The 27,562-nt window shown below is 38.2% G+C and overlaps 2 protein-coding genes across 5 annotated transcripts; one reads left to right on the top strand and one right to left on the bottom strand.

Moving 5' to 3' along the window:
- The first annotated feature begins 4,713 nt into the window (after nt 1–4,713).
- LOC127812184 (dual specificity protein phosphatase 1) lies at nt 4,714–19,331 on the top strand. 4 transcript variants are annotated; one of them, XM_052352541.1, is made up of 6 exons: nt 4,714–4,831; nt 16,476–16,693; nt 16,822–16,957; nt 17,381–17,501; nt 17,867–18,012; nt 18,102–18,310. In XM_052352541.1, the coding sequence occupies exons 2-6, from the start codon at nt 16,586–16,588 to the stop codon at nt 18,122–18,124; spliced, it is 534 nt and encodes a 177-aa protein (XP_052208501.1). In that variant the 5' UTR covers nt 4,714–4,831; nt 16,476–16,585; the 3' UTR covers nt 18,125–18,310. The 4 variants fall into 4 exon arrangements, with proteins under 4 accessions (XP_052208501.1, XP_052208502.1, XP_052208499.1 ...); XM_052352542.1 differs by lacking the exons at nt 4,714–4,831; nt 18,102–18,310 and adding exons at nt 4,977–5,283; nt 19,023–19,331; XM_052352539.1 differs by lacking the exon at nt 4,714–4,831 and adding an exon at nt 4,991–5,283.
- Nucleotides 19,332–24,851: 5,520 nt separating this feature from the next.
- On the bottom strand, nt 24,852–27,341 carry LOC127812091 (heavy metal-associated isoprenylated plant protein 32-like). The gene is given in 5 exon segments (XM_052352412.1): nt 24,852–25,787; nt 25,789–26,260; nt 26,362–26,544; nt 26,682–26,757; nt 26,970–27,341. Coding segments are annotated over 5 exon segments (1,341 nt in total). The 5' UTR covers nt 27,000–27,341; the 3' UTR covers nt 24,852–25,207.
- Between the last annotated feature and the right edge of the window lie 221 nt (nt 27,342–27,562).

The raw sequence follows: 27,562 nt of genomic DNA, 5'->3' as shown, positions 1-27,562 counted from the left end.
GGAAAAATAGGATATTGTGGAATATAATTTGCTGCAAAAGAACACAATAAATCTTTATATTCAAAAGATTGATTAAGTAATTTAAAAGTTGAGTTCCAACGAGTAGGGACATCTTTTGAAAAACGTTTTGGGGTTTGACCATTGGAGGTGCAAAAATGTGCCCATGCTTTTGCAGTTCGAGGGTGTACCCAAATATAAGAAATAACATTTCTAATTGGATCTAAATAAGAATTAAGTGACTTAATACCATCTTGAACACATAAATTTAAAACATGACATGCACATCTAACATGAAAAAATCTTCCACCAAAATTTGGTTGGCAAATTCTTTTCAATTCATTAATAGAAGCAGTATTAGCTGATGCATTATCAAAAGAAATTGAAAAAATTCTATTAACTAATCTATATTCTTGTAAAATTTGTTGAATTAATCTACAAATATTTTCAGCATTATGACTTTCATCAAAACATCGATACGCAAGAATTCTTTTTTGTAAAACATAATTTTCATCAACCCAATGACAAGTAATACCCATATATGAATGAGTTTGCCAATGATCACTCCAAATATCACTACAAATAGAAACATTAATATTATTGTTTTGAAAATATGTTATCAATTCAATTTTTGAGTTTTTAAACAATTTTAACAAATTCCTTTTCAAAGTATTTCTAGGAATTGATTTAAAACTAGGATTAACAAAGTTTTGACAAAATCGAGTAAAACCTAATTTTTCACCAAAACTAAAAGATAAATGATCAATTGCTACCATTTTAGCTAAACCAGACCTACAATTAGCTTCATTATAATGAAATAATTGAGGAAAGTTTGAAGAGGTAGCAAACCCGGATATTTGTGTTTGATCGCGGCTCAATCCAACCTTGAGCGGGTGCTTTGTTTGCAAATGTCGGGCGAAAGTACCATATCCACCTCCTTGCTTGAATTTGTATACCTGATTACAATAATTACAAGATACATCAAATTTACCATCTCCTTTTGGTGTTTTCTTGAAATGAATATTAAAAATATCAGAAGTAGAAATTTTTCCACCTCCCTTTTGTTGAGTTTCACTCTCTTGTGTTTGAAAATTTTGAGCTTCAAACTCAACATTTTCAACATTTTCAAAATTTCTACCTTCACTTGCCATTTTTTTGAAAAAAGTATGATAATAAAAAAATATAATAATGATAAAATAATATAATAACAAGTAATAAATAATTAACAATATAATTGAATAAATTGATAAATAACAAAATGAGAAGATTGAAGAAATTGAAATTAAAATATTAAATGAGAGACAAAATTGAGAGAATAATAGCTTGAGACTTGAGAGAGAGAGAGAGAGAGAAAGTGTGAAAAATGAGTGGGGGAGGGAGGGGTATATATAGATAGGAATTATAAAATTTAAAAAAAAAAAAAAAATTGGCTGGGGGTGGCAGCCAACGGTCCAATTTTGGACCGTTGGGGAAGGGAGGGCCAACGGTCCAAAATTGGACCGTTGGGGGAGGGGGGGGTGCACGGCCGCACGGGGGAGGGGGGGGGCACGGGGGAGGGGGGACACGGCCGCACGGGGGGGGGGGGCCACGGGGGAGGGGGGCACGGCCGGTTCCGCGGAACCGGAACCGGCGGTTCCGGTTCTCCGGAACCTTGAACCGGAACCGGACCGAATTTCGCCGGTTCCGGTTCCAATTCCGGTTTCGGTTCCGGTTCGGCCGGTTCCGGGTCCGATTCCGGCCGGTCCGATTCCGGTTCGAACCGCCGGTCCGGTTCAATTTTGGCCATGTCTACTTGTTGGGCCATTTTGACGGGCCAGTTGGTGGGCTGGCCCACAGGCCACATTTTGCTGGCCCGGCAAAGCCCGTATTCTACAGGGTAGGACGGCCCGGCCCCCCTGCTATAGTAACAGGCCAGGCCGAGCTATGAGATAGGCGGGCCGAGCCGGTCCATGGGCTGCCCGACCCATTTCCTATCTCTAAATAATATCTAATATGTTTTTCATTAAACAAAGACAAAGCATAATATCAAAAAATTATAAATAATCAAGCAAATTACATGCTTCAACTCTTTGTCCACATTTTGAGTTCTCCAAAACAAATCTAAGCAAAGCACTAAAGAGAAGATCTTAATTAAAGTAATCAAAGTATTATAATAAGAATTCCAATGTGTATCCAGAGCTGGACCTTTCATGAGCCCAAGAAACCGTTGCCTCAGGGCCCATAAAAATTTGAGTATTTGGGGCCCCATAAATTGGACACCTCTCTCTTTGGTAAGGGCCCATTACCTAGGCCTAGCTGTCCACGGTCCACACCCCATCCCCTTCCTCTTCTGCAAAGGTTCGCCCCTACCCTAAGCCCTTATCTTTCTCTCATTTTCACTGCCCTGCCTCTCTCGACTCTCTTTCTGTCACTCCATCCGTCGCCTTTGCCCTTGCCTCTCACTGCTTCGTCGCTTGCCCTAGCCCTAGTGACTGGTGGTTCGCTTTCCGTCGACCATCAGTTCGTCGTTCATTGCCTTTCTCTCGCTCCGTCACTTCATCGCACGATCGCAGTTTCGCACCCTCGTCAGCTCGCCCTTGTCGCCGTTGGCTCACCCTCGTGGCTGGTGGCTTGCTGCCTCGCTCTTGCCTCTTGCTCTGTGGCTCGTTGTTGTTGGTAGTGGCTCGTTGCCTCTCGATTGCTGATTGGCTCATCAAATTGAGTCTTTCAAATCTGCTTTTCTTAAGCTCTTAACTACAAAATTCAGATCTACTTCAACTTTCAGTGGTTAGTTGCTCTTCATTTCGTTTCGTTTATAATGTATTCTGAGATTTGAATAGCTTGCCTATGTCTATTTTATTAATATTAGCTGAATCTAGCAAAAGCAAATTTAATTTTATTAATGTTGTTATTTCATTTCGTTTATATAATATACATGACAATTGTTTTCTAAAAGTTAGAACTAGAGTCTCTTGTTCATTTTATTTTTCTTATTATTATTATAAATCTAGATATAAAAATTAAATTTAACATTATTATTGCTTAAATGTGTAGTGTATTGTCATAATATTTGTTTTCTTTTAACTTTTGTTATATTTAAGCAATAGTCACAAGTCATGCCTCCTAAATATGTCTGGAGCTTAAAAAAGAAAAAGAAAACAAAGAGAAGAAGAGTAATTTTTAATTGATAATTTAGAAAAATTTTAATTTTATTCTTTGATATGGTATAAATATTTTTTTTTATATTTTATTATAAAAAAATAAATTTTAAATGTACTGCGTGTATCATTGGCACATCCAAAACTATTTTTTAAAATAACCCTTTTAATATCCCGTTATGGTTCCAAAGGAGGTCCAATGCTTCCAAAACATTTCCCAAGTTAGTTGAATCTTGAAATTCATTGTGACCACGAAAAAGGTAGACTTGTTGTGAAGCAAACTACATGGCTGACTCAAGGGGTTGTGGGCCCTAGATAGTAATTAGTTTAGGGCTTTCTAAAAAATAATAAAAATTATTAAAAAATTATTTATTTATTAATATGCAAAATTATTAATTAAAATTTTATATTCTAATTTAAAAAATAAATCTTTTTTCAATTGATAATATAAATAAATTATTTAATCTTTCTTATAACATAGTTGAACGTAAATATAATTTTATTAATTTTAATTTTAAAAAAATTATTTCTCCTAAAGTTACAAGAACATTTAATAATATTTTATAAGCTATAGATGTATTTAAAAAAGAATTTATATTTTTTATAAAATTTAATATTGCAAGTGGTGTTTTTATTTCAATAATTATAATTTTTTCTAAAACTTTCAATTTTAAAAATAAATCTAAATTATCAATATGAGAGAGCATATTATGTTTTATTTTTTTTAAATTTAAACAAATTTTCTTCAAATTATTATCATTAAATAATTTTAATTTTTCTACATTATAAAAGTAAATTATAGTTTTCTATCATTGTCTCTCTCTCTCTCTCATGTCAGTTGTCGTTGTCGCTCAAAAGTAAAATTGTCACGCCACCTCACCCACATTTATTACCACTGCAAGGAAAGAAAGGAAGGCTAGTAATGGCAATCTGTCGGTTGGCGTTGGCAAGTCCAACCGTGTAGGCTCTTTCTCTCTCACGTGTGCATCGGTGACCATGACCCGTTGGCCATCTTTCTCTCATGCATGTTGTCTCCTCCTTGGCTCCACCATTTTCTAGTCTTGACTCTTGGGAGGTCGATCGGTCAGTCGTCAATGGACTCCTTTTGGGCAAGGTTGATGACTTTTGCAAAAAATTTTGAGGCCTTTGTTTTTTGGGCCAATGACTGGTCGGCCGTCGATGGCCTTCTTCTAGGCAACAAGACAAGCAGTCTTTGAAAATTTTGTGAGGCTCCTCTTTTTTGAGTGTTTTAAATATAGGTTTTAGTGACCTATATCTTATGTCGACTCTAACAAATCGAACGTAATTAACAAGCTATTTTTTTTTTTTACTAGTGCTATACTCTATCCAAGTAGTATGCTCATCAAACCAAGAAACCTACGTATACAAATGTTGCCGTGGATTATGTATTAGTAGCCATGTTTAGTTGCACAACCCAAATTTGAATCTGATTGTTGCATCGAAATTACGTTATTAATAGTCATATTTAATGAAAAAAAAGTTACATTCAAATAATCTATATATTTAATAAAATAATCTATATATTTAATAATCTCTCTATTATTAGCCATGTTGGTCTCTCAGACGGAGGCAGTTCTCCCCGTCGTACTCGCCGTCTCAGAGAGAGAGAGAGAGAGAGAGAGAGAGAGGTTTCTTCTTATTCTTCTTCTTCTTCAATCCGTCCACTCTGCATATTGGTAACACTTCTCTTCCATTAATCTTCAATTTATTATGTGTAATCAACTGCTCGTTATTTGTGCAAGTGTTCCTCAATCATTTTGGACAATGTGTTTGATTCAACACAGAATTTGATCTTGTTTTATTCCTTAGAAACCCTAAGAAAGCTTAAATGTCTTACTTTGAAATCTTCTGTTCCTTCGAACTCGAGCCCGAGCTCGGGTCGTCAACCAAATTGACGAGTCAAGCTCGAGCCGACTTCCAGGCTCGATTCGAGCTCGAGCTTGAGCTCAGATTTGCCAAACTGAGCCGAAGCTCGGCTCGGCTCGGTTCGATTGTAACCCTACTCCAAACCCCACCCCACAATTAGCTGCGGGCCACCCAAACCATTTCAATCTGAGGAGGAAGCCATTCTTGGAAGAATCGATCCCTCGCACCACCCAGAACGCCTTGGCTTGTATGTAATTGGAAGGCAAGTCTATCTCATACTCTAATTCGGTCCAACTGCTGCACTTCCTCTTAATCTAATGTTTCGCGATTGTAAACCCTCCTTTGATAGCATTGATTGTCTCCCTGTTTGTAATTGTTCTTCTGTTTGTTTGGCCTGCGGCTGTTTTTGTTTTTCTACCATGGTTGATGATGGAACGTCTTAATTTCTCAGAATTTGTCCATCTTGGATGATCAATTTTGGCTCTAATAGTGCGATCTCTATGTTTCTAAATTGTTGTCACGCTGGGAATCTTGGAACTATAACGGTGGTTCTTGGCCTGTTTGATGAGAATTTCACTTTTTGGGGTTTGTTAATGTTAATTTTCGTTTTGGGTTTGTTACGTCGTGTGTCTTGAATTTTCCATACCGTGTGTTTCTTTTTTTATGACAGGTATTATACCAAAAACTTACGTTATCTTTTTGAGTTTCTTGGTCCATAGTTTCTTTGTCTCCAATGTGCTTCTTTCATTTCTCTAATCATAGATTGGTTAAGCCGATCTCAGTTTTTTTGATGAACAAGTGGACAGTTACTGTAATTTTGTCCATTTTCTTGTGAAAAGTGGTTGCTTCTGTGTTTGTTATTGTTTTGTATCAGGGTTCTTGGAACTACCCAGATAGTTATTTAGTGAATATCAGAACTTCAATTTTGCGGAGTTCTTTTTTATTTTTGTATGGCTTGACCCGTGCATCTTCTTGGAATTACCATATCTTTTTACTTGCAGCAAAAAATACAAAAAACTCTGCTGCATCTCAATTCTTTCTAGAATACTGTGTGGTGGAAAACGTTTGCACTTGGGTGAGAGGAATGGGATTGTAATTCTGACCTAGAACCCAAGCTGAAAACTTATTTATGGATCTTTGGGGATCATTTGACATAAGCAGCGATTGTAGCTTGAATTATGTTGCTGTTTAGGTTGAATGAGGCTCCATTTTCTGAACTTAAAAGTATTTGCTTGTTTCATGAAGATTTGCTAACAGAGGGCATCTCAGGAAAATGTCTGGGTGATTTTGTTTCTGTCTGGGATTGTAATTCACAGATCTTTTTGGTTCATTTCAGATAAGCAGTGTGTGTAGCCTAGTGCTTCTGTTTAGGTTAAATTAATCTATAGTGAATTGGAAATGGATCATGGCTTTTTTTGAACTAAAGTCTTTGCTTGTTTCATGAATATTTGCTAACAGAGGGCATATCAGGAATATCTGGGTGATCTTGTTTCTATTTGGTTCTGGTCATATGCTAATCTCTACTCTTACCATCTTTTGTGCTGAGATATGCTCTAAAACCACTATCTAGTGGTAAAGGACACTAAATCCCTTGATGTTAACCTTTTAGCCTCTGGAACCCAACTTCACTTCAATGTTCACCTGGCACATTGGCAACTGTGTTAGCTTGGTTAAATCCAATGCCTAAGATTTGCAATCTTTTCAAGAAAATAATTACCATTTGTTTCAATATCTTATTATGAAAACCCCCATTAGGCATTAGCTGGTTTGAAATTTGGATCATCTGTCAAATCCTCGGATTTGGCAAGGGGTCGTTTAGGTAGAGTTGGGAAGTAGAGAGAATTTTGGAGGGAGAGTTCAGACGGAAAGGGAGGGAAATGACAAGGAGGAGGGAGAATGTTTGTGAGAGAGAGAGAGAGAGAGAGGAGTCACTTCATTCACATGATGATTTCCAACCTCTAGCTATGGCTTATTTATGGCCCAGCAATACATATATCGGGAATGTACAATCCGGTAAAGCACAAATGCTTTAACAACTAAGTACAAGCAACAAGCATAAGAGAAAATACACAATTACTGCCCTGCCCCTAGGAACGTGACAAATACCCCCTCCCTAAAAACATTTCTTGTCCCCAAGAAATGTCAAGAGCTGGCTACGGATCTACCAATTCCTGCTTTCACTGCCTGGTTTATTCTTCTTTCTCTCTTTCTCCTTTGTGTTTCCTCATGGAGGAGTTGAAGTGTAGCAGTGTTCGCAGCTGTTGAATGTTCTTCCACTGCCTCATTTTTGTCTTCAAACTTGACAGCTTATATGGAGTGCTGCTGAGACTCTGGAACCCCTTTCTATAATAATTTCTGCAACATCTTACCGGTGATCACCTTACACTCACCAGTTTCTACAACCCCTTCGTCGTCTTCTTCTTTTTCTTCATCTAATCCTTGCATGTGTAGTAACAGTTTCGACATTGGTGGCCGGGACTGAATTTTTCTCTACATTTAAAGCATAACCCCAACCTTCTTCTTTGCCCCATAGTACGTGATTTAGTTGCATTAGGGTTAGGATAAACTTTATAATTCCCTTGATTTCCTTTCAATTGTTGACTGAACAAAGGCTAAGCTTCCATTAAGAGAGTATACCTCCTAACAATCGCTTCCAATGCGAGCTCATGGAGCCTTGCCTTCTCAGTAGCCTGCTTCACTATTGCAGGCTGCATCATTTTGACAGTGGGTCTCAGCTCATCATTTAAACCACTGATGAAGCTAGACACAAAATATGATTCGTCTAAGGTTGGATGAGAGATGACCAGTAATGACTTTAGTTCCTCAAATCTGATTTGATACTCATCCACTAAACCTTCCTGCTTTGCTTGTTGAATTCTTCAATGATGTCCATCATAGTTCTTTCCCTGAATCGCATACAAAAATCTTCCACAAACTTTGGCTAACTCAATTCTGTCCTCCTCCTGCTCCACCCTTGGAACCATACATCCACTATGTCATTGAGATAAGCGGTTGCTTGTTAGAACCCTAGTCTTAATTGATGTTTCCTTAGAAGGTAGAATTGGATATTAAGGGAGAAATAACAAGAATTGAGGGGGGGGAACATAATGAAATTAGGAAGACTGATAGAAAGTAGGGGGAAAATTAGGAGAAATGGGGGAGAAATCTGGCAGAATTGAGGGGGGAATAAGAGAGAACAATAGGGGGGAAATGAGAGAATTCAATAAATTCTTGATAACTCATAACATGATCTGCACTGCGAGGTTACAGGTTTATATAGAAAGTTAACCAATAGTTATTTGTGGCAATTATCATGTCCTCCACTACCTCCCCACTACTCCATGACTGTAATTCCTAGAACATAATTGTAAATAAACACTAAATAAATATATATATATATATATATCTAACAACTGAAAATAAAAATAAGAAAATATCTTCCTAATTCTTAGGGTCGTGACATTCCCTCCCTCTTAAAAGATTTCTTGTCCCCAAGAAATCATGGTCACTAGCTACACCTTTTTCATCCAATTCTTGCACCATCTTTTTCTTCTACCATCCCTTCCTCCAATTCAATTTCTTCATGAATTTCTTGCAGATCAAAATGAAGGGGTTGACTTTCATGAGTTTCCATTATGGCCAAGTCCATACACTCTAGGCAGAACTTCCGACCATCTTCTAGGGCATAAATCATGTTTCCCTAGGTTCAATTCACTCACAGCTGCAACAACGGGGAGTCCCATTGAATTCATGAAAAGGGTAGTGCTTCAGGATCCAAATAGGATGCTCTCTATATTCAATTAACCTTGCAACATTTGTTGGTAAGAAATGCTTGCAGACATCGCATTTTGGGTGATGGAGCTCCATATAGCAAGTCTTATAATAAGAATCAGTCTCCAGCATAGAAAACTCCTCATTGCAAATTGGTTGATTGCAAGCATAGCATCTGAAACATTCTAGATGCCAAATTGCACCCAAGCAATTCAAGCTTTCATAGCCCATATCAGTGTTGCAGCCCATAGATACCTTGAACCCTTGTATAGCTTTGGCTGGTTGTTCATCTTCTTCCCATGGACACTCATTGTCTTCCAGAACTTGTTCCTTCTCTAACAAAAAATCCTCCTGCAAGTTGACTTGCGGAGTTCTAGGAATCAATTCATGTCCTAGCTGGAATGGTTCACCCACTGTCACAAGACCTGGAGTATTTTGTTGGATACTAGAATCAAAATACTCCGTAGAAAGTAATTTTGCTAGAAGACTAACCCGATACCTTTTTGCCATCAAGATCATGAGTTCATCCAATTTCCTTTCAAATCTATCCATAGAAGCTCCGAGCGTCTGCTAACCTTCAACCATGGAGAGAATCCAAAAAGAGCTAGATTTGAGGTAGAGAAATTACTACTCTGATACCAAATGTCAGGACCCTAGTCCTAACTGATGTTTCCTTATAAGGTAGAATTGGAAATTGAGGGAGAAATAACAAGAATTGAGGGGGGAACAAACTAAAATTAGGGAGACTTGACAGAAAGTAAGGGAAAAACTGGGAGAAATTTGGCATAATTGGGGGGGTAATCAGAGATAACAATAGGGGGAAACAAGAGAATTCAATAAATTCTTAATAACTCATAACATGATCTGCATTGTGAGGTTACAGGTTTATATAGAAATCTAACCAACAGTTATTTGTGGTAGTTACCATATCCTCCACTACCAATAACTGCTCCTAAATCACTCCACTACCTCCCTACTACTCCATAACAACTGAAAATAAAAATAAGAAAATATCTTCCTTATTCTGGGGGTCGTGATTGCCAAATTCACCTTCTGTCCTTCCGCCACTCTATAATGGTAGAAAAATCGTTCACATTGACGTATCCACCATCTTGGTTTGTCTCCTTTGAATACTGGAATGTCCAATCACGACATTGGAGTATGGTATGGATTTGCTTAGGCTCCTCATGTTGACGATTCCGACACTAACTCCAGCCACTCCTCCGTTTCTATAGGATCAAGAGTACGTTGTCTACCTCTCAATCTAGCAAGAATCAGAGCTATGTTGGTCCTTGGCGGGAAGTTCATCTACAAGCTCGCGTTAGGCATTCTAGAGAACATGCTTAAGACAGTGTAAGTTGCTAACCAAGACCAAAGAATTCTTCTATGACTTGTTGACTAAAATCAGAGAATTCTTCTTTGAGACTAGATAAGTCTTCTCTCATATTTCTCTCCACTGTCATTGTCTCGGCTCTGCCTCAACTCACCTTCTCGAGTCTGGAATAGACCGAGTTTCATCGTCTCCAATCTCTCCTCCAGTTCTTGATTTTGTTGAAAAGCCTATCTCCAACGCATCCAATTGAGTTTCCAGCTGCTTCATTCTAGTTCCTTCCACAATCATTCAATTCACCAAATCTGATTAGTGGAGGTATTCAACCGCAATTGCGTTGAGCTCTAATCGTTTGGATTTGTTGCTCACCATTGACTCAATCGAAATTAGATGGCCAGGATCACTTGGCTCTGGTTTGCTCGATAAGAATCGCCTCTAGTGTCACCTCGCTCCTCCTAAAGCTCACACCATCTGTAATTGATCAACTTAGTTGTTCAATCAATTCTACCTTTGCTTTTGGGAATGCCTATTGCTCTCGCTTAGTTATGCAATCAATCGTCGATTCGTGTCGTCACCCGTTGTGGATTAGCAATCCATGATTCCAAGTCGATTGTTGTGGATTGCTACAATTCGTCGAACTCTACTTCATTGCAAGGCTGGGAACAGCCTCCCTCTGATACCAATTGTTAGATCCTCGGATTTGACAAGGGGTCTTTTAGGTAGAATTGGGAAGTAGAGAGAATTTTGGAAGGGAGAGTTCAGACTGAAAGGGAGGGAAATGTCACGACCAACTTGTTATTTTTATTTCTATTTTTACTTATTTTGCAAAAGTAGTTAGTTCTTACTTTTATTATCTTATTATTCTTAGTTATGGAGTGATTTCGAAGGTTATGTAGTAATTAAGGAGCTGTTACTAGTAGTTGTCACGACCCTTGGATTATTTTAGGGTTAAAGCTGTAATTGGTTACATTGTTGGTTAGGAAATGCTATTAGTTCTGTTGTAGTGCACATGGTGCTGTTCCTAGACTCTACTTCTAGTTGAACAGCCTATAAATAGGCCATAGTATGTAGAGAAAGATATGCTAAAAGAATAGAATGAATTCATGTTTTCCCTCCCTATTTTCTCTCTATGATTCTTTCCTTGCTCTCCCTCATTTCTCTGATTTCTGCAATATATCTCCCTCAAATTTCTTCTCCATTCCTCTTCCAAATTCCTCTCATTTCCTTCCTAGACCCTAGCTAAACCCTAGGGTCGTGACATTTGGTATCAGAGCCGGTCGTCCTCGGCTGTGATTCCGACGTCAGGTCGCGTGTTGATCTGTTTAATTGAAGCGCGCCAGAAGGTGTTCGGAATGGCAGAAGGCGATCGATGAATCACTTCGAGTCCAGTGATGATTCGAAATTGAACGTCGTTGTTCCAATGATTCGGAAATTGAAGCGAACGTTGTTGTTCGGACGATACGGAAATTGAAAGCGTACTGGAAGGACTCTTGACAACAAGGAACGTGACTGGAAGAGACAAAGCGTGGAAGCAGACCAGGCGAGTCCTTCGAGTAACTTTTGGTGGATTTGAAGGCGCGGAACCCCAATGATTTCGATTGAGATTACAGTGAATAAGGAAGGCGGTCGATTATAGATCAGTTGCAAGTGGCGAGACCGAGCAAAGCAATTTCGGCTCGGAATTGGAGACGAAGCAAAGCAACTAGGTGAGTTCCGACAGTGACTCCGAGAGAATCTGAAGGTAGTTCAGGGTGGGGTGGTTGGAAGTTGATGCAGGCTTGGGCGATTACGAAAACAGATAGTTTAGGCGAGTTCGAGCAGCGATTTTGTCTGCATTTTAGATCTAAGTAGGAAGGAAACAAGGATTGATTCGAGATCCGCTGGTGAATTCCGATCGACTATTGGCTGTAATTCTAGTTCGAGATTTGAAGGCGACTTGGCTAGGCAATTCCGACGCACGAGGAGGTGAGTGTGGGCTCGGAACTGAAGGCGAAGAAGGCCGATCAATCCTTAGCCGTGAATTTCCAGTGATATAGTCGAACTCTCGAAGAGCTTCAACAGATCACATCGGCCAACATTTCCGATCCGATTCCGAAGGAACCAAGGGCCAAATGTAACTAGGCGAGCAAGCAACTATCGGTCAATCTTGGGAGGCGAAGCAAGAGGAGGACGTTCGGCCGCGAACTTCGATTTGAATTGCGTAGGCGGAGCTGGTTTCGTAATCTAATCTGACTGGAAATTGGAGGCGACGTTCCTCAAAGAGGAATCTAACGCAACCGACCTTGATCTTAGCTGTAATCTGGAAGTGGAGTTCTGCGATTTGAGCCAAGGCAAAGACAAGGAATTTCGGTGGTTACGGAGCTTGGTTGGTGATTGGGTGTGGAATCGAACAAGTTACGGAAAGAGATTCAAGAAGCAGCAAACTCTGGGAAATTCTGGAGCAAATTGGACGGTGATTGGGCATGGGTTGGGGCGATTATTGAATCTGATTGACCGAAGGAAGCTAGCAATCGATTCGGAAGCCTCTTTGTCAATCGGGAGTCATTGCTTAGTGAGCTGCTCCAATTTATTGCTTGAGATCGGTCGGATTAACTGAATTGAGAGACAAAGACACCGATTCTACCTGGAGGGGAAGTCACTATTGGCTATTGCGATCAACTTTCGGCTGCTCACTTGATCTGAAGGTGATTTGATTCTGTATGGTTAAGTAACAGACCAGTACGCATGTTGTGTTGTTGTTTGTGATCAGAAGGCAGCAAGGCCAAGCAGCGCGGGATCCAGAAAGAGAAACCCAGCTTTAGGTGCATGCTGTGGCTGCCGCATTGATTTGTCCTAACACCAAACGGTTAGGCAAATTCGATTGGGCAACCTGGAGATCAACCATAGCTGAATTGAGGTTGAGGAAAGTAGGAAGCTGTGGTCGGAAGTGGTAAGAAGGGAATTGATATTTTCCCGAAGCAGCTTGTGGTCTTTGGAAGTTATTACAGAGGCGGGCGATTGCTGATCTACAGCGATTCCTATCTGATTTTGAAGGAGACTCAGGGAGCCGAGTGATTGTCACAGCTGCATTTCGGATCAGGCGATTATTGGAGGCTGTTCAGCAACAGCTGGACTTTGGAGGCTGCTCCTGCATCGGGGATTAAGGATTGCTGAATTTTAATACAAGGAGGAGTTACTGAAGGGATCCTTAGAGGCTGATCCTTAAAGGCTGTTACAGGGTGCAATTTCAAAGAATTGAATTGAGGAGATGGCCGAAGGACTAATTGATGCAACAAAGGAAGTTAAGGACCTTTGTAGGCAGCTGGACGATTTTTGATCATGTGTTCACATAAATTTCAGACTGCTAATCGGATTTTGTCGACTTCAGTTCCAAATGCCGATTTGCCCACTCTTGCTCCATTGGCTATTCCGGTGTTTGACAGGGATAGGCCAAAATGGTGGATCCGGCAATGTGAACGGGTGTTCTACCAACACCGAGTAGCTGAAAAGGAGAAGGTAAAAATGGCTGCAACTAATTTGAGTGGAATTCCAAGCGTTTGGTTTCAGAATTGGAGCTGGGGAAGGGTAGAATGGAGCTAGCCACAGTTTGTAATTGACTTGTGTAACTGGTTTGGAGAAAGGACCAAAACCTATGCTATTAATGGAGCTTCTAAGACTGCTAATCAGGTAGTGCAAGAAGCTGATAAAGTAGCAGTGGAAAAGGAAGATGATGTACATTCAGCTGAGGTTTTACAGGAGGAAATACTTGCTGAAAGTGTGCCTAGGGTATACTTCAGCAATCAGCAAGTAGGAGGTTGGGGCAAACCTCTTGCTGATGAATATGGTAGTTTGCTCGATAGTGATGTTTCTAGGGTTCTGCGACAAGACCAGCCCAACTATGAGGAAAAATCAGTTAATAAGACCAAACGTTGGGGTGATCTGGAGGAAGAAGAGGAGGTGGAAGAAGAGAGGATTGTACCGGGCAACTTGCTTGGAACATCTCATACAAATGTCATTGGCATGGGCACACAAGACAAGACAAAGGTGACATTGCAGCCAGAAGAATTGGAAGTATTATACAGATTTTTGCACATAGAGAGGTTTGCAATTATCTCCATGATTGGAAAAGATAGGGTTGCAGGACTGACAGCTCATTCAAAACCATTTTTAATGGCAACAAGGAAGAAGTCAATGGCTGAGATTGGTGTTGCAGCAGGTCATAATACTGTTATTGTTGAGAAAGAGGAAAAGAGAAAGCAACAGCAACGAGAAATACTAGAGAAGAACAAGAAAAGACGAAGAAGGAACCAATTGGTAAAGAGAGGCATTGGATGAAGTAACACCGGCTAGGTTGTAATAAGTTCTTGGGGACAAGAAACTTTTCAAGGAGGGGGAATTGTCACGACCCTTGGGTTATTTTAGGGTTAAAGCTGTAATTGGTTACATTGTTGGTTAGGAAATGCTATTAGTTCTATTGTAGTGCACATGGTGCTGTTCCTAGACTCTACTTCTAGTTGAACAGCCTATAAATAGGCCATAGTATGTAGAGAAAGGTATGCTAAAAGAATAGAATGAATTCATGTTTTCCTTCCCTATTTTCTCTCTATGATTCTTTCCTTGCTCTCCCTCATTTCTCTGATTTCTGCAATATATCTCCCTCCAATTTCTTCTCTGTTCCTCTTCCAAATTCCTCTCATTTCCTTCCTAGACCCTAGCTAAACCCTAGGGTCGTGACAGTAGTGGAGTAGTGGTAATTGCTTTATAGAATCGTGGGTTGCTTATATATATAGCCATAACCCTCATGGCTGAGGATATCAATATATGAATTATCAAGTTTATTGAATTCTCTTTATTCTCCCTCAAGTTTTGTCTATTTTTGTCCCCCATTCTCTCCGATTTTTTCCTCATTTCTTTTAGTTCTCCCTAATTTCAGTCTATTAATTTCAGTCTATTCCCTCAATTCTTGCTATTTCTTCCTCAATTTTTTGTTCTATCTTATAAGGAAACATAAGTTATGAATAGGGTCCTGACAGGAAACAGCAAGGGAGAATGTGAGAGAGAGAGAGAACAGAAAAGTGGAGGGAAAGGATTCACTTCATTCACACGATGATTTTTGACCTCTAGCTATGGCTTATTTATCGCCCAGTAATACATCTATTTGGAATGTCCAATCCGGTAAAGCACAACCGCTTTGACAACTAAGTACAAGCATTAGAGAAAAAACACAATTAATGCCCTGCCCCTAGGAACGTGACATCATCATTCTGAATAAATGGGATGTATATATGATTTTCCAAAAACCAATATGTGATTTTTTCTTTTGCTTTATTGCTTTTGCTCCAGTAACACCTTTCCGAGTTTATATCTGAACTTCTTTCAACAACATTAAGAAAACTTGTTCAGTTTGATGATGCAGCAGTAAAACTTCTATGCTGGTCTTTTTGTATGTCACGACCTTCGGTATTATAGGGGCAAAGCTGTATTGAGTTACAATTACAGTTAGGGGGTATTTTTCTAATTCGGTTACAACACGTGTATTGTTATTCTGTTATTTTTCCTTTTTGTCTTGTAGCTTAGGTGGTTAGAGAGCTTTGTTTGGTAGCTAAATGAGGCTATATATATTGCCTCAACTGTAGGAAGGGCATATGCTTGAATTGAATGAATTCTTAAATCTGATTTCCCTCTACGTCTCTCTCCATTCTCCCTCTTGTTTCTCTCTACTATTTCTCTCCCCTTTCCTCTTAATATCTCTCCCTCTTTCTATTGATTTCTCCCTTCCTTCAATTTTGATTTCTTCCCCAATTCCTCTTTTAACCTATCACTAACCCTAGGATTGTGACATTGTAATTCCTTGCTTCTCACAAGAATGGATGGACAAGAAAGCAGAATGTGAATATCAAAATGGTAGCATGTGAAAGAGAAAAAAAGGTTCCATTTTTGTGGTTTTTCTCCAAAGAAAAGTGACGCTCCCAACCCGTGTCTAGATTTAACTACTTTATACTGTCCTTGTGCCACTGAACATGCATGAGGCTTGGAAAAATTGCTAAGTTACTCGAATTATATCTTTCTAGGTGTCTTTGTAAATGGGTGGATATATTAAAGTAATTTCTTCCATGTGACTAAACTAGACTAATGAAAATTAATTTTAACCTGAAAAAGCTTGTTTTCTCTTCTATATTTGATTTAGTCATTGTGATCACTGGCAAATTGTTGCATGAAGTAGTAATAAGTTGAAACATGATGGTGGTCTGATGCGTCTGTGTATAATATGGTAACTTCTCATGTGTGATGTACTTGGAAACCTTTGGTTGCCTGCACAATTCAGTTGTCTTTAGGGGGCAGGAACCTGATTATAAGTAAATTTGATGTTTCAGGAAGTTTCTGAATTGTGGGAAGTCCTGAAAAATCTGGGTGTTCTGGGACTGACTTGCGGGAGTAAAAAAGTGTAAAAGAGACTGAAGAAGGGTATTTTTCCTTGGCAACAATGGATCAGATCGATCAGATTTATAGGAAACGGATAGCAGCTCTTGGGCGAGCTATATATGCAGCTAGATGCAGCAGAGATGATGTCTTTCCATGCCAAATTGAAGAAGTAAATGTGTTTTAATTTATTGTTTAGTCCTTTATTTGCATTTCAATTTGTTTCCTTTTTTATTTTTTTTCTGCTAAGGTGGTGTTTGCATGTCAGGATAATCATGTCCATTGTTCTTGCATTCTCAGGGTCTATATTTGGGTTCTGTTGGAGCTGCAAATAACAAAAGTACACTGAAAAGCTTGAATGTGACTCACATTTTGACTGTCGCCAGTTCATTGGCACCCACCCATCCAAATGACTTTGTGTACAAGATAATTAACAGTAAGACTTCTTGGGTTACCATTACCTTTTTCTAGGATGTTTATTTCCCTTTTCCCATATCTGTAATTCGTTAAGCTGTCTGTCTCTTATGTTCAAGTTTTCCGTGTGGTCTCTTACTCAATTTTACCTAAGAATGTTTTCTGATTGTTCTTCACTCTGTCCAAGTATTATTTTCCTCATTACTCAATTTTATATTCAAGTTATCACCGTGTAGTGTCTTCCTCAATTTTACCTAGGAATGTTTTCATATTGTTCTTCATGCTGGCCAAGTGTTATTTTCTCATTACTGCCTATTCAAAGTTTGTCTTGTTCTAGACAGATGATTTCATATTATAGATGTTATGCAATTTGACATTTGAAATCATATTGAGCTTCTGTGGCTGAAGCATTGATACTCAATGACATTATTTGTGGATGAGGTAGTCGCGGACAGAGAAGACGTAAATATAGCACAGTATTTTGATGACTGTTTCAATTTCATTGACGAAGCTAAAAGGATGGGCGGTGCTGTGTTGGTTCATTGCTTTGTTGGAAGATCCAGAAGGTGAGCTTATTACTCTATTTGCATTGCATATTACCCAGTGAAGTAAAATCATAAGATGTCAATTGGCCACCGGCAAATTAAATTCAGGATTATAATATGGAATGGTAGTCTATGATTCTTCTGCAGTGTTATTAGCGATTGCAACAAGCAACCTCCATCTTCTGCTCCATCTTTTCAACTTTCACATCTTTTCTTCCCCTTGCATTCTTCCAGTGGCTTTAGAAGTCCAAAAATAACTGTAGAAAGATGGCTTTAGGAAATATTCTTTTTTTTTTCTTTCTATCTTGCCAGTTTAAATTTGTAGAACATTGCTGAATCAGAGCTTCATGTGAACTTTGACAATTTTTACCTGTTTTACCTTGCAGCGTGACAATTGTCGTTGCTTATCTAATGAAGAGGCGTGGTATGAGCTTGTCTGAAGCTCTGGAGCATGTGAGAAGTAAACGACCACTAGCATCTCCGAACTCTGGTTTCATGTTACATCTACGAAACTTTGAGGAATCTCTCAAAGGTACATATCCTCTGAGAGTTTTGCTGAATCAAGGAACTGCATGTTTCACTTTTTGCCTTCATACTTACTGCCTTTTCTCCCAATTGCAGATAAAAATTGTTCATGCCTTTAGCAATCAAGGTTTTTTCCCGTGTTCAAGAATGTCCTTTTGGCATTAGTCTATATTTGGAACTAGAATTTTTCAACAGAAAAGGAAATGAAATTCCAGTGTTATTAGCAAAAATTGTTCATGTCTTTAGCAATCAAGGTTTTTGTAAATTATAGCATTTATTTAGCTTTCATGTTCTTCCTTCAATAAGTCCTATTTCCAAACATAGGATAAATGTTCCATACTGGTCTAAAAGTTGCTTAATAGCAAGCAGCAGTATTGTAACACTGTTGATTAAGAAGTAACTGAAAAAAAAAAAAAAAGAACTGCTTGGTTATTGAGATTTAACTTTTATGAGTTAGAAGAATTTGCGGTTAGATCTTTAGATTAAAGATTCATTGTTGAGGACGAGCCATGATAGGAACAATAAGGTTTAAGTTATAAAAACAATCTCTTTACAGATGACAAAGTTGCGTACCCAAACGACTCTTGCCCAACCTCTAACAAAGCAAGAAACTTTGGGAATGTTGATATTAAAGAGTCAATTTTTGATGGGAAAGGAAAAAGGAAAAGAGGATCAGATTAGGAAAAACGTATGCATATGTAGCATGTTAAACAACAATCCAGGAGTGTCTGACATTGGTTCTTGTAGTCCTCTTGACTAGTGACTTTTTACAATTAGAACTTCAGTTTTGTACCTCTTGTGGAGTCAGGACAGGAAGAATTGAAAAATCAGTGGGAAGATTAGGAATTCTAATAATGGGTCTTGAAGGTTACATAACTTGTAATAGAATTGTAATTGCTTGTTAAAAGCCTAAGCAGATAAGGTTAATTAAAAATGCATCTTTATCCTGAGCTTAGACTGATTCCTCCTTAAAATCGCATCTTCCATGTTTGTATTGAACGATTTTAATTGATTCAGGAATGCAGACATAGGAAGGGCCGGCTGCCCATCCATGTTTAGCTCTGAGGCTATATGTTGCTGCACGAGGCGTGACCATGACTACTAGACTTTGTTGATCCAAAAAAGATTGCTTTTTTTTTTGGGGGGGGGGGGGGGGGGGGTTTCATTTCTCTGGGTGTTGTCAATGTAAGATTTCATTGCTGGAAAACTAAAAATGTTGGCTCGGTTTACAAATGAGTTTTGATGATATTAGGATGAATGTTTGGTGTTGTACATGAAAAAATAAAATTATTTATAAGAAGGTTGAAGGGTGTCTTAAAAAAATGACATGTTTTAAGAGACAATGTGAGCGAGCTCATGTGAGTGAAGTGTGGGTGGATGGGAAATGTTACCCTGTTGTGTTTGGGGGTAACACTGACAAATAAAAAGTAGTATTTAAAGAATAATTAAAATGTTAAAAAGTACCACGCCTGCCTGCCTGCCAACGGTGGCGGGGATGGAAGCACGATGAGTCCCGGCACTGTACACGTGAAGGAGTCCGCGTGCGTGGGTCCCACCCGTGGGAACCCTCCGTACTGACAAAAGATTCCCTCCCGAGAGAGAGAGAGAGAGAGAGGGAGAGGGAGAGAGCGGTAAGTGACAAGACAGTAATCGGGCGTTAGTTCCCGTCACCGTTGTCCTTTTTATGCAAATTCCCTGTTAGGCCCCTGCCGGCCTCCGCACCCAAACCAACCACAATCGCCTTGTGGACTGCACTGCACTGCACTGCACAGCACTCTGCAGTGAGATATTTAAGATAAATGGGATTACCAGTTGAATAATAATAATAACAAAAAAAGTAAGATAAATTGTAAATGAGGAATGGAGAGTTAGAGTGAATATAATTTCTAGAAGGATGAATTTGGACATCTACCTAAATTTAGGGGTCAATTTAAAATTTTTGTCTAAATGAACTATAAACTATGAAAAGTAATAATCATTCTCAAATTAAAAATGTGAATGTATAATTAATTTTTAAAAAAAAAATAAAAAAGAAAAAGTAGTAAATAAAGAACATTTCCACTTCTTCAAGTGAAGTGGTTGACCCAAGTGAAGTGATGATCCTGTGGTTGAAGCTTTTGCTTGCTTTATTAAAGTTATCATTTGTTGGAGGGCGTCAATTATCAATCAGAGTCATGTGAATAAACCACAAATGGGCGCATAATAATAATAATAATAATATAAGCCCATCATCATTCATGCATATGCCAAACACCTTTTGCTTTTTCAGATCTTTCTGCCTTCCAACTCAAATCAACACACAACACAGCACCCTCAATCCATCCTTATAAAATAAGGCCTTGTTTGGTTCAAAGTTATGACCAGTTGGTAAAAGTGGGGGTGTGTCTTTTTCACGTGACGAAGACAAATGGGGTTAGCGAGCACTGTACGCATTTGTTAATAAATAGTAAATAATTGGAGGATGGGCGGGCAGGCAGGCAGGCAGCCAGCCATCATCGCTTGGGAGAATCAAAAAATTGACTAGAAAACTGCTCCATGATCCAAACACTGCACAATCCAACCCATCGAAACAACAGCTCATCTGTTCACGGATAAACACTCTTCTTTCTTGGGCAGCCACCAACCCAACACCACACCACACATGTCCTGTCCTTTGAATCACTGCCAATTTATTAAAAAATTTAACATATTATTAGCATATCTACATATTTTAAATATTTTCATATGATATTTTGTTTAAATAATATCGTGCCATTATATTATTGTTTTTTGATTAAGAAAATATTTATAAAAAAATACTTTTGTGGCATTTATTTTAAAAGTTAAAAAACAAAAGTAGTAGGAAATGAATAGTCAATTGTTAGAACATGAAAGCGAAGATAAGCCAAAGGAAGATGATATTTTACTACTAGCACGTGCATTAAATGGTAGACTTGGCGTCTAATAGAATGCACCCAAAAATTTAAATATGTGTTTGGCATTGTTAGATTTAGAATTAATATAAAAGCATTCTTGAATGATATAACCAATAGTTCTTACGATTTTTCCTTTTAAAGTATTTGATAATTATCAAAATACCATTATATTTAAAAATCTCTCTCTTTCTTTTCTCATTTCATTTAATCAAACTTGGATGGACCGAGCAATCAATTATAACAATCGTGGCCAACTTCTAAAGACTATTAGTCCTTACCATTAACTCATTCCTAAACATTAACATATATGGAAATAGATAGAGTTGCACCTAAAGGAAGTAAATTGTGTGAGGATAATGACAGGCCGGCCTAAGGGTCACTTCAGCCTTAGGCAGTAATAAGTTTTGGGGCTCTTTAAAAAATTATTTAATATTTGTAGAGTACAATTTTTTTTGGGGGGGCCCTCCTATGCCTTGAGTTGAGGCTGAATAATGATAAAAACTATCATTAAAAGAAAAAACATGGCCCACATTTGCAATAGAACAAATATCTACCCCCAAGGAAACAAACAACTAGCTAAATCAAACTCTAGTCTACTTTCGCTAGTTCAACTAATTGTTTGCCCCCATACTTGAGCTATTAGCTGTCTACCTCCATCTCCTATCTTTGGTGGAGCTACCAGCAATAAGAACAAAAGCCAAAAAAAAATCTACTAATCCAAGCAATAAATAAATGCTTGCTTACCACTCTCGTTTGGGATTGACACTATGCCAACTCATGGCAATCTCTTTCTCTCACTCTTTGCCTGTTACCCGTTCCCCTTCCAACAAATATTTTAAGTTCAATTAAGGCATTAAGAAAGGAAAGTTAGTAGCACAAGGCTAAAAATGTAGAGCTGGCCCATTTACCATTTGCATGCCATCTCAATGGCAAGATTCATACCTAAGACACTAATTAGGTGAAATAAAGAAAAAAAACCCACAAAAAAAGAAATTATGTTTGTATAGTATAAAGTATAGTGTTGAACACTATGTGTGTTGTTTTTTGGCTCCTCAAGTTCAGTGTTCGAGTCTTGTTCAGAAGAAAAGTTCAACAGTCAGTGTAAACTTAAAAGTTAAAAATCGCTTGTCATTCTCACGTTTATGGAGGGATTAAGGATCGAACTAACCGCTAAATCCTTTAATTTATATTTTTTATTGATATTGTGAGATCGTACAGTCAGGACAATTGTGATGGTGCATTAATAAATATATATATATATATAGTATTGAACATGAAATCTTAATAAAAAAATTCAAGTAATTTCAACCACTTTGACTTATTAGAGTTTGGTTTCTTTGGGAAAAATGAATAGTCTTATCCCATGAATGTGAAGTGACTTCAACTGTGGTAATAGTAGTAGTTAGTAGTAGCTGTTGTCAACTCTACTGAGAAAGAAATGCCTGTCTGAGCCTAAACTCACTGTGGGTTTGTCTCTTTCTTATTTTTATGTATTAAATTATATTAATGTATTATTATACATATTAATTAATTACGTAATATATAATATAATAATATAAGAACGCCAGACTCAATATCATTATCAAATGTGTAAATATTATTTTTTAAAAAAATACATTAAAAGAATTCAAAAACCCTTTTAAGTAATTTAAAACTTTTTTTTAATTTTAAATTGGCCTTGAGGTTTGAATCGTGACAGATAGTTGTTTGTAGCATTAACGCCGTTTGTTCTTGCCATATAGTGGCGTTAGCGTAATTACGTGGAGATATTTTTGCCTCTGATACGCGACAAAAATGGCGGGGCCCACTGAACTGGATTTTGCTCTGTCGAAGAAGAAACCAAACAAGGAAAGAAACGAATGGGTCCCACCTTTCCATCTCGGGCACTGTGTATAACGTGGAACTACTTCCTGGCAATTTTTATACACACCTGTCATTTTTGCTCTTCACATTCATATTAAAAAATATATTTTTATTTTTATTTTTATTTGCAGCCATTTATCATGTCGACGATAATAACGACAACGACAAACTCATTTTCCTCACGACTTCCATCACTACATCTAATCCCAAGATTTGGGGGATTTAAAAGCACCCAAGATTCGGAGCGTCTAAACGCACTCGAACCTTGAGTTTTTTATACGATGATGGCGATCGCATTCCTCATTTTTGTCAATAAGAGCTTTGCGATGATGAACTATTTTATTCCTCACGATCATCGACCAATGCAATGATGGGCGATCGCATTCCACTGGCGTCGACAAGTATAATGATGGACCAATGATGATGGACGATGTAAGTGGGATGTAAAGGATAATTTTAAAAGATGATTATGCAATTGTGGATAGTTGTAGAGAGCAAAAGAGGTGCAAATAGAATTTTACTAATGTGTATTCCTCCTTTTACCAAAACACCTTTCTATTTTTGTATTATTTTTTATTTTTAAATATATATTTTAAAATATGTTTAATACACTTTATTTTTAAATAAAATATAATAATTATCATTATTTAACTACTAAAACATTTCTATTAATTAACAAAAAAATGTGTAACTTTTTTTTATAGATGATTGCTTTTAAAACAATGGTTAATCAACATATTGCATTTTATTCTTAAATGCAAAATATTTTGATTGATAAATAATAAACATACCATATTTTATAATATTAATATTTTACAAAAGGTATCAAGAAAAATAAATAATCTTAGTAGTTGTTAATTATATTTTAAAGGTAAAATCCAATAAATATACTTTATTTTATATTCTAGTTAGCATATTTTCACTTAAATTGTTAATCAAGATATAGATAAAAAAAATAGAATATAAAAAATATCTCGGACAATAATATTTTTTATTATATTTATTAAAAAAAATACATAACTTCTTATTTTAAACTTTTAAAATAAATTTATCTTTTCTATATTTGGATAAGTTATCTTGAACCTTATAGAAAAAAAAAAATAAAACGTGTCTTTCAGTACTTTTAAAAAATTTAATAAATGATTTGATAAAAATATTAAAATACTTCAACCTTATTTTAACAATTTCATATCTTAATTCGAAAAACATTTCAACCTTATTTTAATACAATTATATCTTACTTATTTTAACAAACGTTATATAACTAAGATATACTGAAAAATGTAAAATATAAAAATCATTCTATACAAAATTATTTTTTATTTTATTTATTAAATTATAATCCATTGAAAAGAAGTCTTATATGTAATTATTTAAATAAATTTATTTTTTTTCTTCAAATAAATTTATCATAGACCTAATAGATAAAAAAATAACTTATATGTCCCCTCAAACAAACTAAAAAAAATTTCAATTTTATTTGACAACTCTATATCTTTATATAAAAAATATTTTAATTTAATTTTATTTATTTTAACATACACTACATAAAAAAAATAAAAATAAAGAAGACACCTATTGTAACTATTTTTTCTAACTACAAGTGCCCTTTCTAAAGAGGAAATGTTGAATTTGAATCATAATTATTGTTCATAAAATGCCGAGTATTGTGCTTTTAAAATTTATTTCACCAGAAGGTCACACACAACATTTGGAAATTATAAGAAAAAATATAATATTCTATTAAATAATAATCAACAATTAACACACATAAAAAAAAAAACTAGCCAGATCAACTAATAAATTGAAATTCACATAAAATTTATTTTAGGTAAATAAAGAGTTGATATCATAGAGAAGTTGAGAGGAGAGGGGCCCGCCGCCGCGCTTTAGGCTGATAAGACTATTGCCAGTACCGGCGACCAGTGTCAACGCCGTTGAGCTTGATTTTCAAAAAAGCACACAAAAAGTGGTCAGCTTGTCGCTGTCCCGCCAGCCACTGTCGCTTTGGATTCTAAGTAAAAAGGAGGAGGAGAGTGGAAAGAGCGTTGCCGCCGAAGCCACCATATAATTGAGAGAGGGGAAATAGCCAAAGAGAATGGCCTTTTTTTTTTTTTTTTTTTTTTTTACTAAGACCCGTCCTCCCAACCTTCTCCATCTTATTTCTGTCTGGAAATTTAACATATACAAACACTTGATATCAACATCCCAAACCCACAAAGCAAACTCAGTCCCCACTTAACCCTCTCCCTCTCTCTCCTTAATCATCACAACTGAAAACCCTAATCATGCTTTAAAACCCTAATTCTGTCTTGGGTTAGAAAGGAAGCTTCTGCAATATTCAAAACCATTGTATTTTATAATATGGGGGCGGCGGCGGCGTCTCCAAGCCCATGAGATATGTGGCCGAAAGCTCCACCATTTTCACATCACGCTGCAGCTCGAGGTGTTCTCGTCGCTGAAGGCGTGGGTGTACTGGTCTCCAGGCGGATACTGATTCGGGTACGAGTACGGATACGGATGCGGATATTGCGGCATGTAGTTCACGGCAGCCGGCTGCCGCGCGTACATCATCGGCTGAAACCGCTCGTTCCCGGCGGCGCGCTGCTGGTTCATCATCATCGCCGCCAACTGCTGCTGCTGCTGCTGCTGCTGATGCTGATGCTGCTGCTGCTGGTGCTGGTAGTAGGGGTTGCCCGCCATACCCTCCAGCCCCGCGCCGGCGCCGGCCAAGTACCCCCCGGCGCCGGCGCCGGCAGGCATGGCAGTTGCCGGCAGGCCCTGGACAGCCGGAATTTGGCCCATTCCCATTTGGCTCATCTGGCCCATGCCGCCAAAGTTGGGCATATAGTTCATTCCACCGCCTTTCTTCCCGCCATTAACATTATTATTCCCGCCACCGCCACCATTGTTGCCGTTCTTCTGAGCGCCGCCTCCGTTTTTACCATCATTTTTGCCGCCGCCTTTACCACCTCCGCCTCCACCGACTTGATTTTGGTTGTTACCCCCCATTACCGCCGCCGCCTTTCTTCCCGCCGTTCACCTGAACAGGCACACTTCCGCCGCCGCCGTCCTTTTTGCCGTTGTTACCGCCATTGCCGGGCTTGGCCTGCAAATTCATGAGCTGCGGATGCTGCCCTTTCATCATCATCATCATATTAGGCATCATATTAGGCTTCCCCTTGTTGAGAGGATGAATCGGGGCATCGTCCATTTCATCGTCCATTTCATCATCATCGTAGTCGTCTTCACCGTCGAAGTAGTCGTCGGTCAGATCATCGTCGTCCGGCAAGTCAAATCTTACCGTCTTCTGGTTCGGGTCCTTGCCGAAGGGCAGCTTCAGGCCCTTGAAATGGGGCAGCTTCAGTTCTTGAAACCCCTTCAACTGTTGCAGCTGCTGCTGAAACTGGTGGTTCTGGCCGCCCCCGCCGCCTTTTGGCTGGTTGTTGTTGTTGCCACCCTTCTGGCCCTTGTTTCCTGTTAATCATTCCACGAGGTTAGACCAAAATTGAACTTGAAGATGTTAATATATAATTTTGTCTACAACAAACTAAGAATCTCTCTGCGACATATCCGACCTTTGCCGCCGTCCATTTGCATGTTCTTGAACTGGTTGAGGAGGTTCTGGTTGGGCTTCGGAACGCCCCAGGGCTCGGCGTGTTTTCCATTTCTTCGGAGCTTTTTTATCAGAGTGGCCGGGTCGACAATTCCATACACAGTGACCCTTCCAAGCTCTGCGTCCATACTGATTTTGTAGACGCCTGTTAAAAAAAAGGCAAAGAAATTGCAGATTAAACTATCAGAAAGAAGGAGACAAAGAGGAAAAGACAATGAACAAGCACAGGGAACAGTGAAGACATTAGGCAAAAAAAAAAAGGGTTTTCAAAGGGGAAAATACCATCAATTTTCAGCAAGATTTTCCTGACTTTACGCTCACATCCATCACAGTGTATGTTCACTTTCAGAACATGAGTCTGCATTCAGAATAGAAGCCATGGAACTCAACCAGAAGTAAAGAAAGAAAATAACAAGGAATCCCTAGTTTTTTTCCAAGGAAAATCTGCATCAAGATGGGGAGAAAGAGATGAACAGGAAAAGGAGCATATATACATAAATAAATATATATATTATAAACACACAGATAGAAAGAGAGAGAGGTAAGAAAAAGATGTACAAGAAAGGGTACCTGAATCTTCAAAATCTCTTCTTTGCTCATGTCTTCTACTCAAAATGGGAAGCAGATCTGAGAGAACAGATGCCGGTAAAGATAAAGGAAACAAGGAAGACGAAATCACATACAAAAAGAAGGAAGCTCCAGAAGGGTTTGTTCCTTCTCTCTGTCTTCTGTGCCTTTCACCAAAGAAACAAACACCAGAGAAAAAAAAAAAATGGAAGTAGACAAATCGGACTGAAAGCACTCAGCAAACCAAACAAGCTTAGAAGAGAGAAGGAAGCGGTAGATGAGTAATAACTCCACTGGTGTCTACTGCCTCATATTTCACAGAGAGAGAGAGAGAGTGTGTGTGTTTGAGGGGCACACACGGGCTGGCTGGGGCTAAGTGGTTTGGGCCTTTATTTATTGCTTTTTTGTCTTTTTCGCTTGATTTTTTTTTTGTTTTTGTTTTTTGATTTATTGCTATCTTTCTGTCACAACATATATATATATATATACATATATAAAGATAAAGATAACATTTTTCTTTCAGAGCTAAGCTGGAGGCACGAGCCAATCAGTGGAGGCTTAGGCTTGGATCTTCGCTTGGGTGGGCTGTGGGCATC

The sequence above is a fragment of the Diospyros lotus genome, chromosome 10 (assembly GCF_014633365.1).
Source record: "Diospyros lotus cultivar Yz01 chromosome 10, ASM1463336v1, whole genome shotgun sequence".
In the NCBI taxonomy this organism is placed as follows: Eukaryota; Viridiplantae; Streptophyta; class Magnoliopsida; order Ericales; family Ebenaceae; genus Diospyros; species Diospyros lotus.
The sequence above is the reverse complement of the archived record's forward strand: the minus strand, read 5'-3'. Positions and strand labels throughout refer to the sequence as shown.

What these genes read in the sequence shown, in the direction of transcription:
- LOC127812184 (XM_052352541.1), top strand. Translation starts at nt 16,586, where the DNA reads ATGGATCAGATCGATCAGATTTATAGGAAACGGATAGCAGCTCTTGGG. An exon ending in TTCCATGCCAAATTGAAGAA is followed by an intron (nt 16,694 to 16,821) that starts GTAAATGTGTTT and finishes TTGCATTCTCAG; the next exon opens with GGTCTATATTTGGGTTCTGT. An exon ending in TTTGTTGGAAGATCCAGAAG is followed by an intron (nt 17,502 to 17,866) that starts GTGAGCTTATTA and finishes TTTACCTTGCAG; the next exon opens with CGTGACAATTGTCGTTGCTT.